Genomic DNA, 17,232 nt, shown 5'->3' on the forward strand with positions numbered 1-17,232 from the left:
GTGGGGAGTAATAGGAGCCTATATAAGAAAAAGACCCAAAAGTTGGGACATCCTAGTACAACAAGAACAGGAGTACTTGTGGCACCTTAGAGACTAACAAATTTATTAGAGCATAAGCTTTCGTGGGCTACAGCCCACTTCTTCGGATGCATACTAAGGTGCCACAAGTACTCCTGTTCTTTTTGCGGATACAGACTAACACGGCTGCTACTCTGAAACCTAGTACAACAGTGCCTTGATCCCCTGCAGCCCCTGCTAGCCCAGCCCTGGGCTCCTCCCACCCACATCTCTGCCGGTGCCCACCCCCCAACACCGACCTGCAGCCCCTGCTAGCCCAGCCCTGCTCCCCGCTAGCCTGTTGCTGCCTCTCAGCCCTGACCAACCCCCCACCTCTTTCTCCGCCAGTCCAGTCCTGCCTGGCTGCCGCAGGGTCCCGCTCTCAGGAGAATTTTGCAGTAGGTATGTGGCTGAGGCAGGATATGACCCCCCGGGCTCATCAGTGAGCCAGCCGTGAGCCCAGGTCTCTTGAGTGACGAGCCCAGTGCAGCCCACTGAGCCACCAGCTCCCACGCCCTCTGGCCGTGGACTTGGCCTTGGCCTCCCAGCTCGGTCTTTCCTCTGCCTTTCGCTCTCCTCTGGCCCCAGCTCCTCACCCCACAGGGCTGGGGCCTGGGATCCTTGCACCAGCCCGAGCCTGGGAATTCTTGGCAACCACAAATCGGGGTGATTCTCTCACTCATGTTGCCATGGCAAAATGTCACAGTCATTACTAATTTGTTGCCATGGTAACCTCCAGAGGAATCCCGGGTGGGTCTCCAAAGGGCCCGTGCACATTCCCCTCCCCTCCCCTGCTGATCTCCAGCACCTTCTGGGCCCCTGAGTCCCAGGTCCCAGTGTCTGGAGCCAAGGAGGTGACATGGCTGCAGCAGGGTGGGCAGCTGGCTCATGGCACAGTGACACTGGTGAGGGTTGATCCCTTCCCCTGTCCTGCCGGAGGGGAGCCCAGGCCCCACACAGCAGCTCGAGGAGGGAGCCCTGACCCTTACTTGCTGAGGGACCCAATGTCCAGGCCCCAGCCCTGACACCATCCATCTCCTGTCTAGGGAGGGACCGAGCTGGGCTCAAAGCCAGGGCGCTCCGGGACAAAGCAGGCGCCACAGACGTTGGGTCGTGGCTGTCGTGTCCAGGGGCTGTCCCGGAGCTGAGCCCCAGTGGGGCTGTGAAGGAACCCGTCCATGTGGGCCCTGCTGGGAGCTCATCCCATTGGAACAGGCCAGTGCAGGACTTCTCTCTGTTCCCGGGGGCTGGTGCCGCAGTACAAGGCCGACACCTGGGGCCTTGTTGGCACCGTTCAGTGGCGCTCTGGGCCCCCTTAGCCATAAGGGCAAGAAAGCGTCAGTGTCTGTGGGGCAGGAGTTCCTGGGCCCATCCTGGAAGAGGAGGAAAGCTGCCCGTGTGCAGGGAGGGTATGGCAGGCTGCTGGCCAGGCACCACTGAGGCGTCTTCTCCATCCACACTTGGTGTGGAATCCCTGGCGCTGCTGGGGAAGGCTCAGCAAGGGCAATCCCAGCTCATCCTCCCCCTGTGGGCTGTGAACACGCTGGGCAGGCAAGCCATGGGGCCAAGGCCTTTTTGATGGATCATTCAGTCTGAATCACAGGCCAGAGAACTTCCCCAAATAATTCAGAATCTGGTCAGTTGTGTGTTGGGACAAAAATTCCTTCCTGACCCCTACCGGTGACCACCTGAAGCCTGAAATTAGGTTACAGTTATTGTGTGGTGCAAAGCTGAGTGTTAGGGGGGTGTGAAGGGCAAGGCAGGCAGTCCTGTTCTCCGTAGCCTAGGAAAAAAGGGGCTGAACAGGGGCACTCACAGATGACAAGGCCAGAAGAGACCCCGTGACCACCCAGCCCAGCTTCCCACACGCACCAGTTGTAGAGTGTCTCCCAGAAGCTGGATCAGAGCATGTCCCTTCGAAAAGTATCTACTCTCTCTTAAAGACTCCACGCGGTGGGGAGTCCACCACTGCCCCTCGCAGCCATTCCAGGGTCTGATCACCCTCACTGCCAGGAAATCACATCTCATTTCAACGCTGAGTTTGCCCAACTTTCCGCCATTGGATCTCGTGTACCTTTGTCAGGAAGGCTGAAAACCTCTGCCTCTGACTCTCAGATCTGCTAGAGACCTGGATCCAGGTGCTTCCCAGCCTTCTCTTTGGTTAGTTCCTTAAGCCACAAGGCTTCTTTTCCAGCCCCCGGATCAGCTTTGTGGCACTCCTTCGAACTCTCTCCAGCATTTCTCCCACCTGCTTGACGTGCAGCGACCAGCTCTGGACACCTTGTCCCAGTTACAGCCTCACCAGAGGCAAGCTCACCTCACCACTTCTACCTAGTATTTATGCACCCAAGGACGAGGTTGGCTCTCTCCGGGCACAAGGCTGCTCTTAGGGAGGAGGCAGCGCTCAGGGGATCTGTGTAGCAGGCAGTTGCCTTCCTGCGGTGCTGGAGCATGAGGGGCTGCAGGCACCAAGCTCATCCTGTGGTGACTTGCAGAGCTTCAGACACTGGCTGGTGTGGTCAGTTCCTTGGGCCCTTGTGTGAGGCTCAGACTTGTGTGGGAGCAGCAGCAGGTGAACAGCAGCTCTCCAAACATGCCAGGTGGCCGATGGGGTCTGAGTCTTCCAGGTGCCCATCCCCATGGCGTCTAGGCCCTGGCTCTGGGCCATGGTTTGCTCTCACTCTCCCAGCTGCCCAAGATAATTTTTAAATTAAGTCAATAGAGTAAAGTTCTATAGTTCAGGAAGGCTCTGGCGTTAGCAATGGGATTAGAGAGGAAGAGAGCTCATCCTGCTGGGGTCCTACCTGGCACCAACAGGGCACTGCTTAGGGGACACTCACAGCACTGGAGTCCCAGCTGGCACTGACAGGGCACTGCTGGGGAAAGCTCTCAGCATTGGGGTCCCAGCTGGTGCTGACAGGGCACTACTGGGGAAAGCTCACACTGCTACAGTCTTGGCTGGCATTGGCTGATCTGAAAGTAAACTAGTTGTGTCTTGGCCAGGAATTGGTTGTTGTTCGGGCCCAGCCCGGCACTGCCCCAGTGGCAGAGCAATAACCAGGAGCATAGGTGGGAGAGACAGGCTGGTAGAGCCAAGCGCCTGGGGTCCAGGTGCCGATGGATTTACAGGGGCCTATTGCCAGGGGAACTAGCTGGAGCTTGTTTGCAGCCGGGCGCTGAAAGGATGTTTTGGTCCCACACTGTGTCTGCCAGCCCTGGGCACGCTGCCAGGCTTCTCCTGGCACTGAGCCCACGTGTGTATGGGAGTCATTCCAGCGGGGCCCTGCACCAGCTGCACTCCTCAGCCCCAGCACAGCACAGGGCAGGGGTGAGCGGTGACCTGCAGTGCAGTCACCCCTCCTCAAGGCAGGCGCAGGAAAGTGGTGCCACCCTTCACTCTGCTGCACTGAGGATGGGGACTCCGCTGGGCCCAGGTGTCCTGCCCCGACACAGGCAGGAGCAGACGGACGCCCATCTTGGGAGGCACTGGCCTGGCAGGACATACAGAGAAACCTGTTGAGTTCCCAGCTGGGCTCACAGAGCCGAGCCCCGTGCTGCCTGGGCGGCCCCAAACCCACACTTGTGAGCTCCCTGCCACATGCCCTGCCTGGCTGTTTGTTCTCTGTATTGCAGCAGCTCTGTGTGCCAGGCGCTGCACACTCACAGAGGGGGGACGGTGCCAGCCCCAAACTGCTCACAGCCCTGGCCCCCTCCTTTTAGGGGTGGGAAGTCCCCCAGGGCTCCCTGTCTGCCTGCAAAGGCACTAGCAAGGGATTGCTTTGTGGTGAGTGTGTGGCCCCGGGGGGCGGAGGGGCCGAGCCCGAGGGCTGTGACAGCAGCAGGCACTGGCACAGCAGGGGGCAGCATTAACACAGTGGGGGAGGTGGGGGGTAGCCCGGCGAGGGTGCAGGGGGACAGATCGCTGTGGGGACAGAATGGGGGGTGTATGTCTAGGGGGGGTCAGGTCAGCCTCAGCCACCCCTGGGAGCCGAGGGGAGCCCGGGCAGGGCTGTGTGTGGCGGGTGCATGTGCTGTTGGGGGTGCTGGGAGCGTGGCGGTGGTGTGATGTATCTGAAGAAGTGAGGTTCTTACCCACGAAAGCTTATGCCCCCAATACTTCTGTTATTCTCAAAGGTGCCACAGGACCCTCTGTTGCTGTGGTGTGGTGGTGACTGGGTGTGTGTGGGGAAGGAGATGGTGCTGTGGGGCCGGGTGCGTGTGGGCGGTGGCATGGGGGGTTCCGATGCTGTGGGGTGGCAGTGGGGATGCTGACACGGGCACAGTCAGGGTGGGGGATGGGTACTGTTGCAGGGGGCAGTGGTGCTCCCACAGTGGGGGCATGGGGTGCTGGGGGTGCTGGCACTGGTGGGGGGCAGGCAGTGGGTGCTCACACTGACACTGGGGGCAGGGGTGGGGGGCAGGCCGTGGGATGGGGCTGTTGCAGCTGGTGGGGCTGGCCAATGCTGAGTTCTGTCCCTCCCTAGGTCTGGCCGCCAGCCTGTGGGGGGCAGCCATGGGGTGGAGCAGGCGGGGGAGGGGCCACGGGGCGGGTGATCCATGTGGAGCCGGCCGTGCCGTGGGACAGCCCACGCTGAGCGCTCTCTCCCACTAGCCGGCTGCCTTTGGAGGGCAGTGGGGGGCCATGGAACGGGCATGGGGGCGGGGTTCCATGGGGCGGGCGGGCCGTGGGACAGGGCGGCTGGCCGTGGGGCGGGCCGGGAGCATGGGGGCGGGGTTCCATGGGGCGGGCCGTGCGGCTGGGTTCTATGGGGTGGGACGGGGTTCCGTGGGGCAAGGGGGCTGGCCATGGGGCGGGCCGGGAGCATGGGGGCGGGGTTCCGGGGGGCGGGGTTCCATGGGGTGGGGTGGGGTTCCGTGGGGCAGGGGGGCTGGCCATGGGGTGGGCCGGGAGCATGGGGGCGGGGTGCCGTGAGGCGGAGTTCCGTGGGGCTGGCCATGGGGCGGGCCGGGAGCATGGGGGCGGGGTTCCATGGGGCGGAGTTCTATGGGGTGGGGCGGGGTTCCGTGGGGGGCGGGGCCGCCCACGCTGAGCGCTCTCTCCCCCCAGGTCCGGCTGCCGCAGGAGGCCCCGCCACGCGGGGGGCGGACGGACGGAGGGACTCGGAGCTGCGCTGCCCGGAGCGGACCCGCCCGGCCATGGGGCTCGGGCTCTCGCTCTCCCTGCTGGCCCCGGCGCTCTGGGCCCTGCTGCTGCTCTCGGCCTCCGAGGAGACGGTGCCGCGGGTCAGTCTGCACTACGGTGAGTGCGGGGCGGGTTCGCGGGGGCTCGCCGGGGACCCGGACCCGGCTCCGCTGCCGCGCCCCCTGCGCCCCGCTGAGCCCGGCCCGGCGTCTCCTGGCGCCGCGTCCCGGGTCCCGCAGCTGCCCGGGCAGGGCCGGCTGGAAGGAGACCCCCCCCTCGGCGTTGTGGCGGGGCCGGCAGGAGGGAGCCCGGCGGGGGCACTGAAGGAGCTGTGGCTTGGGGCACAGATCACTGCCAACAGGTACACGGCGGGTTACACGCCCGTGCACGTCTGTAGCAGCAGACACGGGGACAAGACCATGCACGCTCCGCGGGCAGTGCTTTGCGGTCCCGTCCCTGGCCCCGCCAGCGGCCTCCAGCCATTGGCGTTGTGTGTGTGCCAAGTGCAGCGCCTTTCACACACTCCTCTGTGGCACAGCGAGCAACACAGCGCGCAACACAGCGCTACCCACGTGTGTCACCCGTGGGCCTCTCCAGAGTGTCCCGCTCGCTGTGCTAGTCAATGCAGGGATGGGACCTGCTGAGGCCTGAAGGCGCAGGGCTAGGAGCCCCATGGGGGGCGGGGGGAGGGCTGTGTCTCTGGCCCCATTGACTGCACTGTGTGGCCCAGGCCCACAGCACTGGGAGGGAGGAGGGGCCGGGATATGGGGATTTGTGTGGAATTGCTCCCAGTGGTGGGGAGGTGGGAGCCGGGAGAGCAGAGAAACGCCCTCCCCACCCTGTGGCTTGTGATGTACGCGTCTGACTGGCTACCCTGGAGCAACTGGGCTGGCAGTGGGATTGGGCTGGGGCTGGGTTGTGTCTGTCTCTGTCCCTCAGTCCCGTGCTCGCAGCACTGCCCTTTGGGCTCTTGTCCCGCCCGGCTGACGGCGTGTCCCTGGGAGATGGGCACCTGCTAAGGGATATGCCACTGCCCCGGTGGCAGCACACAGCGCCATGCCAGTCGTCCCCAACCCACTGGCCCCCGTGCATGGGCCTGGGTTACAGCAGCTTTTGGGAGAGGCTCCTGACTGCTGCGTCTAGGCCCCTCCGCTGGCTCCAGGGGCAGGGGAGGTGAGGGCAGGGGACAGCCTGCTTAGGGCCTGTGCACACTGGCTGGCCCATTCTCTAGAGCTGCAGGGTTTCAGTCCTGCTGGTGGCCGATTCCCAGGGCCCAGCTCACCCCCTGCCTGTCTTCATTGGCCACAGCAGGAAAGTTATACACTGTAGAGCCCGACCTGCCCGATGACCCAGCTTGCCTGGGTCCTGCCTCCAGCACCTGTTGCACAAGGGGAGGTGATGCTGTCGGGGGGATCCCCCCTCACCCTGCTGCCCTGGGCTGGGCCTGGAGCTTGAGAGTTCTCTGCGGACGGCCAGTGTTGCTCCGGGACGCTCTAACCCTGCCCCTGCACTTGACTCTGAGCTGAGTCTGGGGACCCTTCCCTCGGTGTGGGGCTGAGCGGAGTCTCAGGGGACGTCTGCCCTGCACAGCTCCCCACAGGGGCTCTGACGTTGCCTTGAGGAGTACAGGGCTGTACCCGTGTTGGTGCTCAGCGGGGGAGGAATTAGGTGGTGAGGTGGTTGGGGTAGGCCAGCCGGAGGGCTAAGGGGCTGGGCTTGGGGGCTCCACAGGGACTCCTCTGTGGAGTTTGGGCCCAGACGTCGGTGGGTTGAACCCACTCCTGCGCAAGCCGGAGCTGGGCAGAAGTGTCCCGTCGGGTGTTTGTTGCTGATCAGGGAAAGTGCTGAACTCCCTGTGGGCTGGGAACCCTGGGCCAGCCGGGGATAGTGACCAGCCCAGTGAACCCCAGAGAGTGGAGGGGGCCTGGGCTTGCCCCGCCGCGGCTCTGGCCCCAGCTCACAAGGTGATGTGTGTAGCACTTGCCAGCGTCCCTTTGACCTCCCCCAGGGGCCAGTGGGATGGTGCTCGGCTCTGCAGCTCCGTGGTGCAATCCTGCAGCCTACGTTCTCCCTGGTGTTGAAATGCTTGTGACACCTCTGCTAGGTGCTGAGGCTGCAAAACACCAGTGCCCTGCCTAGCCCCGCAAGCCACAGCTTGCCTCCGAATGGTTGCTGCGTGGCAGGCTGCCAGCACAGGGGTGCAGCTTGGGCAGGCCCACGGTACATGCTGGCCCGTGCGGTAGGGCCAGGCTGGGGGTGTAAGGGATGGACGGGGCGAAGCAATGGAAGAGCCGCTCCAGGCAGTAGGAGCTGGGGGAGCTCCGCTGTCAGGCAGAGCTGTCCCCAGCGAGGCTGTCCCAGCAGCAGACGCTGCAGAGCAGGCTTCTGCACCCAGCATGGGAGGGCTGCCTGAAAGCCCAGAGGCCAGGCTGGAGAAGCAGGGGCGGGGGAACGGCAGGGTCTGTGTGTTTGGCTGGAGCCGGTCCAGGGAGGGTTGAATAGAGAGGGTGGCTTTGAACTGGGTCCTGGAATGGTGGGGGAGGGGAGGTGCTGGCACTTCCCTGCCCATGAGAAGGCAGCGCCACCATGCCTGGCATGAGCAGGTCGCTGGGGAGGGAAGGGGTTTGCTTTCTGCTCCACTGGGTCCTATCCTGCCTTGTTGCTGGGAGCAGAGGCTCCTCCCCGGGGCATCCTTGCCAGGGTGTTCTGCAGGGATCCCATCCTCTTCCATGGGCACGGCTCTGGCACTTCCCCCCTCCGTCCGTCTGTCATGCCCCTGCTCTCAGGCTGCACTCACCAGGGCCAGGGGGGGCAGTCTGGTGGTCTGTCCTGTGTGCTGAGCATTCGGGACCCTGTGTGGTTAGTGCTGGGGGCCCTGCCCTGCTCCCAGCTGCTGGGTGAGGTCGGAGCCCAGGAAGCATGGTTTGCCCAGTGGCCGGGAACTACCCATGGGTTGGGCAGCCTGGGACAGGTCGTGGTACTGCAGGGATAGCAGCACTGCCCACCCTGGCAGGGCCTTGGGACGGTAGAGCTGTTCCCGATTGCAGAATGCTCAGGGCCGCGGTGATGGGGCAGTGGGGACCTGCAGCAGGGCGAGCACTGTGCGTCAGGCTGGGTGGACAGGCAGGGAGGGAGGGATAGCTCAGTGGTTTGAGCATTGGCCTGCTAAACCCAGGGTTGTGAGTTCAGTCCTTGAGGGGGCCATTTAGGGAACTGTGGTTTTAAAAAAAAAAAAATCTGTCTGGGGATTGGCCCTGCTTTGAGCAGGAGGTTGGACTAGATACCTCCTGAGGTCCCTTCCAGCCCTGATATTCTGTGAGTCTATTCTATGATTCTATGCACAGGGATGTTCCCTGCCACCCAATGGGGTCAAACTCTGCAGCCTTCGGCAGGAGTCTGTTCCCAGTAACACCCCAGCCTGCCATCTGGGTTTCTCTGCTGCGGTCAGGCCAGCAACCCATGGGTGCTCGCAGGGCACTGCCCTGCCCAGCGCTGCCCCGGGGAGCGCTCCCCTCCTTGCTGGCAGCTCAGACTGGGCGCCCTTTGCTCTGGCAGGGTGAATGCAGCAGGTTCTCGCTGGCCATGTGCTGCCTGGGGCTTGTTGCTCAGGGGCAGTGTCTGTTGTACATAGTAGCACCCAGATGCCCTGATCAGGATAGGGCCCGTGGTGCTGGGCGGGACAGCTAGAGCAAATCCAGAGGTGGATAGGGAATTGGTTAATGGGGAGAATGCAGCGGGTCGTATTAAAGGGTGAATTGTCGGGTTGGAGGGAGGTTACTAGTGGAGTGCCTCAAGGTTCGGTTTTGGGACCCATCTTATTTAATCTATTTATAACTGACCTCGGGACAGATTGCAAGAGTGGGCTGATAAAGTTTGCGGATGATACGAAGGTGGGAGGAGTTGCAAACTCGGAGGAGGATAGGGATACTCTGCAGGGAGACTTGAATGAGCTTGTGAATTGGAGTATTAGAAATAGGATGAAATTTAATAGTAAAAAGTGTAAGGTTATGCACTTGGGGACGAATAATAACAATTTTAGTTACAAGATGGGGACGCATTGGTTAGAAGTAACGGAAGAGGAGAAGGACCTAGGGGTCCTTGTGGACCGCAGGATGACTATGAGTCGGCAATGTGACGTGGCGGTGAAAAAAGCCAATGCGGTCTTGGGATGTATTAGGCGAGGTATATCTAGTAGAGATAGGGAGGTCCTGCTTCCGTTGTATAAGGCACTGGTGAGACCTCATTTGGAGTACTGTGTGCAGTTCTGGTCTCCAATGTTTAAAAAAGATGAACTCAAACTGGAACGGGTGCAGAGAAGGGCGACTAAGATGATCAGAGGAATGGAAAACCTGTCGTATGAAAAGAGATTAGAGGAGCTTGGGTTGTTTAGTCTGACAAAGCGAAGGCTGAGGGGGGATATGATTGCTATCTTTAAATATATCAGAGGGGTTAATACAAGGGAGGGAGAGGAATTATTCCAGTTTAGTACTAATGTGGACATGAGAACGAATGGATACAAACTGGCCGGGGGGAAGTTTAGGCTAGAAATTAGACGAAGGTTTCTGACCATCAGAGGGGTGAAATATTGGAACGGCCTTCCGAGGGAAACGGTGGGGGCGACGGACCTGTCTGGTTTTAAGATTAAGTTGGATAAGTTTATGGAGGGAATGGTTTAATGATAAAACATAGTAGTCAAGGAAAACCAAGCAATGGTACATGAACAACATAATGGCCAACAAGGGTCGGCTAGAGACTCTTGCCTATATGCTCGGGGTATTACTGATCGCCATATTTGGGGTCGGGAAGGAATTTTCCTCCAGGGTAGATTGGCCGAGCCTCTGGAGGTTTTTCGCCTTCCTCCGCAGCATGGGGCAGGGATCACTAGCAGGAGGGTCTCAGCCGATTGAAGTCACTAAAACACAGGACTGGGGACTTCAACGGTAGAGTACAGGGAAGGGTCTTGCGGCCTGCAGCATGCAGGGGGTCAGACCAGATGATCATAATGGTCCCTTCTGACCTTAATGTCTATGAGTCTATGAGTCTATGAGCTCTCTGTGTGCCTCATCCTGCCCGTGACGTGCCAGGTCAGTTCTCTGGCTTGTACTGGGCTCAGCCCTGCCTCCAGTCCCTGCCCCAGGTGGGCCCATCCCAGCCTCACGTGCCCACACTGGTTTATGGGCCCGGGCTCTGTACAGCTCCGCTCCAGTCTGTGGGGGTGGGGGGGGCTGCTCGGATGGATAGCACGGCCTGGCCCGTCCCCCCAGAAGAGCAGGGGCCTGCCCTGTGCACCGCGCCGGTGGGGAAGAGGGTCCATCCTGAGCGCAGCCCACTGGAGCGCGGGGGCGGGGCGGGGCAGGGCGAGTTGCTCTCCTTCACCTCCAGCAGGTTTGCCTGGAAGCAGCAGGTCCTGTCCCAACACGTCCCGTTGCTGCAGCGCAGGCTCCCTGCCAGGCTGCTCAGGGAAGAGCTGCTTGCATGGCCAGGGCAGGACTGCCTGCCCCTCCCGCTACCGGCCCGGCTGGTGCGGGCTCAGAGAAGGCTGTACCTGGGGCCCTGTGCTGCTCTGAGGGCCCCGGCCCTGCCGGGGGGGGCTGCTCCGCTCCCAGCTGGCTCCGGGCACCTTGCCTAGGGGCCCCAAGCAGCCTCAGGACGTCCCTGGAAGCTGGCAGCTGTTGGGCACGGGGGCAGCAGAGGCAGGACCCCTCGGCTGGGATCCAGGTCTGTGCCTGGCACCTGCGTGGGCATCAGAGCTCCCTGTCTCTCCTGCTAGCACAGAGAGGGCCCTGCCCGGAGGCTGGAACGGAGCAGCTGCTCCTGGGGCCCTGCATGGCCAGTGCCCAAAGCACCCTGGCTGGGAGGTGGGGGCCCTTCTGCACAGTCACTGCCAGCAGGCCCAGTCTGCTCCTTGTGGCTGCTGGGAGCTTTGGGTCCACAGCAATTGTAGCTCATTCCTGCCCGGGCAGGTGGAGTCGTAGCGATAGTACTGGCCTGGGCGGGTCATCATCCCCTTCCCCCAGCTCCCAGACAATGGGACAGGGTCACTAACCCGCCCGGTGCACAGCGGGGAACTGAGGCACAGAGACACAGGGAGGCAGCGGCAGAGCCAGAAAAGGAACCCAGGAGTCCTGATCACCAGTTCCCCCTGCTCTGGTTGCCAGCCAGTGACCAGGTGCCTCCTGCAAAGGCTCATGCCAGCTGATTTTGTCCTGCCCAGGTGGCTAGACCCCTGTGAGGGGGATCTGGGATGGGAACTTGCAGGAGGAGTTGTCATCAGTAGCCTTGTGCTGAGTGGGGAGACGGCTCTGCCAGGTGGAGGTGACGCCGGCCCTGCCCCTCTGAGAGCTGCTGCCCTGGGCAGGCAGGAGGCTGGGGCTGAGTCAGAGAGCTCCTCGCTGGGGAGAGGAAGCACTTCCGGGGCTGGTTTCCTGCCCAGTCATAGGGCAGGTAACTGCAGCTGCTCGGCAGTGAGTCAGCCCTGCGGGGGCCCGGAGTCCCATCCTGAAGTGCCCTTTGGGAGCGGCCTCCCGCAAGGGGCAGGGTGTGCTAGGGCTCCAGCCAGCACTTGGTTCCATACCCCGTTCTGTCTGCTCTCGGCTTCCCCCCGGAAGCTCCCAGCCCTCTGCCCAAAGGAGACATTGCCTGGGGTGAAAGAGCAAGAACCCCACTCTGCCTGTTCTCCAGACCTGTCCGTGCTGCCCCTTCCACTGGACAGGAGGCTGGCATGCCTGGGAGATGTGGGCAGATGGGCTCTGAGCATCAGGAGTGCAGGGTTGGGGTCTGAGTGCGTGGCCTGAGGTATGCGGTGGGGGCAGGTCAGTCTCTGCTCAGGCTGCTTCTCGCAGGGCAGCAGAACACAGTGCAGGTGATCTACAACTGGAGCATGGCACGGGCTGTCTCTGGGCCTGGCACTCCCGTCCCACCAGCTTGACTCCATGCTGCTGCTCCTGATTCACCCCAGAACTGGGCGGCGGCAGGGGCTGCACCCAGAAGTTGTAAAATTATTTTTCCCCCGCTGAGTTAGTGGCCAGTGATTGAGTCGCTTTGGCTTCTGCTGTCTGTCGGGAGATTTCTCCCCTCTGCTGCTCTAAGCCGTCCTGTCGAGATGCACAGTACCGAAACCAGAACAAACGCTTCCCAGCCTGTAGAGCGGGCTTTCAAAACTAGCCCGTCTCGGGGACAGGCCAGCAAGTTGGCAGCTGTTCGGGCCCCAAGCCTGCCCAGCCTGACCTGGTGGCATCCAGTAGGAATATGGTGGTGGTATAGAACTGTGATAACACCGATCTGGCAACGTGAATGTCGTGTTTCTCTGCAGAGGCCTGGTCTGCACATAACATGTATGCGACCCCCCCCCCCCCCCGGCCCGGGGATCCCCCCCCCCCGCCCCACCCCACCCCACCCCACGTTGTACTTAAAGTACTGCACAGGATCTTTTTAAATACATGGAGATCTACCTATCTCCTAGAGCTGGAAGGGACCCTGAAAGATCGAGTCCAGCCCCCTCCTTCACTAGCAGGACCAAGTACTGATTTTGCCCAGGATCCCTAAGAGGCCCCCTCAAGGATTGAACTCACAACCTGGGTTTAGCCGGCCAATGCTCAAACCACTGAGCTATCCCTGCCCACGCCCCCTGGGGGAATAAGGCAAAGCGCCACATTTATTGGTAATACATGTATCAAGCAACACTGTATCCTATGCATATGATCTATATTACACTCATGCACTCACACACAAGCACACTCTATCTTGTTGTTACCAATTAGTTGCTCCCCTTAACTTCACTGGCCAGATGAGTTAGATGGGGGAGGGGTGGAGCCCAGGGCCACCCAGAGGGGGGCAAGTGGGGCAATTTGCCCTGGGGCCCGCAGGGGCCCCGCGAGCCCTGGCTGAGAATCCCTTTCCTGGCTAGAGGCGTCTTTTTACTTATCCGGCGGCGGTCTGGTCTTCGGCGGCAGGTCCTTCAGTGCTGCCCAAGACGCGGAGCGACTGAAGGACCCGCCGCAGACTGGGAGCACCCCCTGGTGAAGTATGTCCACTCCCCCGCTTTGCCCCAGGCCCCCTGAATCCTCTGGGCGGCCCTGGTGGAGCCGGGCTTCTGCCGATACGGATCAATGCTCCAACATTGACAAGACAAGACCCAGGGTCCTCTGCAAGACACCTCACATTTATAGCAGCTTCCCTCTCATGCAAATCTGTGTCTGTGTTGGTTGGTCCTTCGTGCTGCTTCTTTCTGGGTGTTGTCCCAGTGCTGTTCAAAAAGGGTGATGGCTGCAGCTGTCTGGAGGTACTTGCCTTCCTCATTCACACACCTCGTCATTCAACAGGGCAATTGATTAACCGGCCGCCGGGGATCTTATTCTACTCCTAGCAAAAAGACATTTTTTGAACATTATAACAAGGCTCAATACAAAGGTTTCTATGTAAGGATCTGATACGAAGCTGTATGAAACTAGAGGCATAATACAAAGTTATGTGAAGATGCTTAATGCAGAGATTTATCTACGCTGGCCCCCGGTGATGGAAGACCGCTGCTCTCCACCTGGCTGCTGTTGCTTGGGGAGGTGGAGGAAACCCCGCAGTGGCTCTGGCTGCATCTGCGTGCACAGGAGTCCCTGGGCCCTCAACATGGTTCCCTGTTGCCCTTGCTGCTGGAGCAGGAGGGGGCGAGTGCCCGGGGAGGGCAGCTGGGCGGGGCTGTGGCTAGTGCTTCAAACCTGGTTTGGCCGGAGGAGGTGGAGCTTCGGCCCAGGAAGGGTTGGGCTGGGGGGGCTGTGCTGCTTCCAAGAGGTCAGGTCAGGCCCCCCCGGGTGTGAATCATCAGCCAGGCCCGGCTGGGCATTGCCAGCTATGGTACGGGGCTGGCCATGGGGCAGCTCTGGGGCTGAGGCAGGCAGTTAACTGCAGGGCAGGTGGCAGGGTGAGCCCGTGGCAGCCCCATGGCGCTGTGCTGCCCGGCTGCGTGCGATGCTCTGCACATCGCTGGCTGCCAGGGGGTCTGTGTCCTCGCTGCCACCCTGAGCTGGGCTCCATCCTTCCCGGGTAATCGCTCCACCTCACCGACCCTGGACAGCCCGGCCCGGGCCTGCAGCAGTGCGTGTGGCTGGGACCCTGGGGCTGGAGCGTTAGCGATTCTGTTGTGGAAATAGACTCCAGCCCCCGAGCCGAGGATCGACTCGCCCCTCCCCCCGTGCCGGGGGCTCTGCGGGGCCAGGGATCGACTCCTGGGCAGGGGGCAGCTCCCACCATGCACTGGTCCATGTGGCTACGAGGGCCGGAGCGTTGCATCCCGGGCCTGCCTATTCCCCTACTGCCCCTCTCTGAGAGCTGCTGTGAATCTCAGCACAGCACTCTGTGTGGCTGGAGCGCTGGGCCTGTCCCTGGATCCTGCAATCAGCTGGCAGCGCGGGGGGTGAGCTGGGAATTCACGCCTGGCTGGGCACTGAGAGGCACTGGGAGCTCTCCAGCCGGTGCTGAGCAACGTAATGAGCTCTCAGGGCTGCAGATAGTCGCTGGGCGAGCTGGGCGGGGCACTCAGAGGGCTGGCAGATTGGGTGGGGGTGCAAAGGGCAGGCAGGCTGGCTGTTGTGTTAGTGCAGAGACAGGAAGTGGCTGTGGCGCGGTGTTGTGGCACAGCCTGTCTGTGTCAGGGCAGGGGGGCTTGTAGGGGCTCTGGTAACTGGCTGCTGCCTGAGGCTGCTGAGGGGGTGTCCCTGGGGGGAGGGGCTGTTGAGGGGGTGTCTGTACCGAGGGGTGAGGGGTGATGCCAGCATACTGGGCAGAGCGCTGCCCTCGGATCGGGGTTGGTCTGGCTGGTCCATGGTGTTGCAAGCCCTGGGCAGCGGCTCCCCAGGCTTGGCACAGGGGGGCATTGTTGGGCTGGGCCCTGTGGCAGGGGGGCGCTGGGGGTCGGGAGCTGCCTTGCAGCAGCACCCAGGAGGCGAGGCCCGAGCACAGCCGTAGCGCCAGGGCGAAGCGGCCTGGTCCCCTGAGAGCTGCTGGGTCTAGGAGTCGTGGCCTGGGATGGGGGAGGCAGAGGGAGCCGTGCCCAGCGCAATGCTACGGGGCAGGTGCCCTGGCAGCCCCAGAGTGGCACCCACCTGCTCCCTGCCCACCGTCCCTGTGCCAGGCCCCCTTGCTCCTACCCACCACACTCACTGTGGGAGGCTGGGGGCAGCGAAGATGGCTGCTGGCAAGATGAAGCAGGGACATGGGGGGGGCAGTACTGGCCCCAGGCTCCCCTCTTCCACCCCACTGCCTCAGATTCCCTCCTCACAGCCCTGCCCCAGGCACCGCTGCTCAGGGGCACCCCCTCCTTGGGGGGCGGGGGTACTGGGGAGGCCAGCGGGGTTCAGGGCTGAAGCTCCATGAGGCGTCCCCCGGCCTGCCCTGTGCACTGTCCCCCATTGTCCCAGAGCTGGGATCCCTGACACCGGCGTGAGCCTCGGGCACTGCCACCCTGACCGGTACATGCCCTTCCCAGGAACCTGCCTCTGCCTGGCCCCAGGGGCTTGGCCCAGGCAGGGACTCATGGCAGGGGATTGCTGGGGCACCGGATGTCCCCGAGCTCATGGCAGAACGTTCCTGCCTCGCACGGCAGCCGGGTTTAGCTGCACACAGCACAGGCAGGCCTGGGGTAGCACAGAGAACAAAGTTACAGCCTGGTCATAGACTCACAGAATATCAGGGCTGGAAGGGACCTCGGGCGGTATCTAGTCCAACCCCCTGCTCAAAGCAGGACCAACCCCCAACCCAGCCAGGGCTTGGTCCATCTTGGGCTGCCCCGAGTCCTAGAACACCTCTTTTGTCCCAGTTCAGGAGCCTCCAGCTTCCAACAGCCTCCACTTAACAACCCTGCCTGGCCCCTCTCAGTCCTTGTTCTTGTTCCCAGGCCAAGCTGGCTGGCTTCCTGCGGAGGGGGGAGGGGTGTGTGCATGGGCCATCCATGGTCATTAGTTGCTAGGTACCAAATGTCAGAGCATTGGAGTGGCCGTACCCCAGACAACTAGGTCAATCACACCTGGCTCTCTGCAGAGGGTGAAAAACCTTTTCCCCACTGCTAGATGATGCAGCATATAGGGGAAACCGAGGCACGAACAGTGTTCATACAGAATATTACAGAAAAGTCCCACTCTGTCAAAGGGCCTAGCCAGCTTCTTGTCACGAAATGGCCACAGGGTCCTTGTGAGCTCTCAGGGGCTCCAAGAACTGTGGGGAGCCCAGCGCTGGGCTAGCAGGGGCTGCGGGTTGGGAGTAAGGGGCACCGGCAGAGCTGTGGGGGTGCCCAGGACTGGGCTAGCAGGGGCTGCGGGTCAGGATTGAGGGGCACCGGCAGAGCTGTGGGGGTGCCCAGGACTGGGCTAGCAGGGGCTGCGGGTCGGGATTGAGGGGCACCAGCAGAGTTGGTGGAGTGAGTCCAAGTTTCATGAGCACTAACGTCCCCTCGCCATTTGTACCGGGAGGAAGGAGCCACCCCTGCTGAGGGAGCAGCGGGCAGTGCCAGCGTGTGGATTCTGGAGAGCTGGGGGCTGCCCAGTGCCATGGCTGGGGATCAGGCTGTACCGTGGGGTGCTGGGATGCCCAGGGGTGGGTCTGGCTCTCTGCCCAGGCTCTAAGCATGGAGCCCTGGACGAACTGACGGGCATGTTGCTGGCTCTCCCCAGGCTCCTCCGAGAGACCCGTGTGGTGGTTTGAGAAGGACGGAGTCACCAACTACACAACCCTGCTGCTGAGCCCAGACGGGGGAACCTTGTATGTGGGGGCGCGAGAGTTCCTCTTCGCCCTCAACACCAGCCACTTCCAGCCTGGCCCGCAGCACCAGCTCGTAAGTCGCCTGGCAGTGCCGGGAGAGCGGACGCAGGGGTGGCTGGACCAGCCCCTGGGGCGGAGGGAGCACGCTGGCTGGCCGGGCGGGCGGGCAGATGGGGGCTCCCGTGAGATTCCCTCCCCAGCACTCCCAGTGTCTCTCCCGAGCCCTGCAGGTGGCTGCATGTTCTGGGAGCCGGCAGGACAGCGAGCTGGAGCTGATGAGTTCAGCA

General features: G+C 62.0%; 1 protein-coding gene across 2 annotated transcripts in view; it reads left to right on the top strand.

Annotated features, from left to right (window-relative positions):
• SEMA4B (semaphorin 4B) overlaps positions 1-17,232 on the top strand; it is a 37,647-nt gene that overhangs the window by 12,455 nt on the left and 7,960 nt on the right. For both annotated transcript variants that reach the window (XM_034784196.1, XM_034784195.1), the window contains 2 exons: positions 5,126-5,317; positions 16,858-17,018. In XM_034784196.1, coding sequence (XP_034640087.1) covers positions 5,215-5,317; positions 16,858-17,018 — 264 coding nt within the window. In that variant the 5' untranslated portion in view covers positions 5,126-5,214. The remainder of the gene's footprint in view (positions 1-5,125; positions 5,318-16,857; positions 17,019-17,232) is intronic.

This window comes from Trachemys scripta, chromosome 10 (genome assembly GCF_013100865.1).
Source record: "Trachemys scripta elegans isolate TJP31775 chromosome 10, CAS_Tse_1.0, whole genome shotgun sequence".
In the NCBI taxonomy this organism is placed as follows: Eukaryota; Metazoa; Chordata; order Testudines; family Emydidae; genus Trachemys; species Trachemys scripta.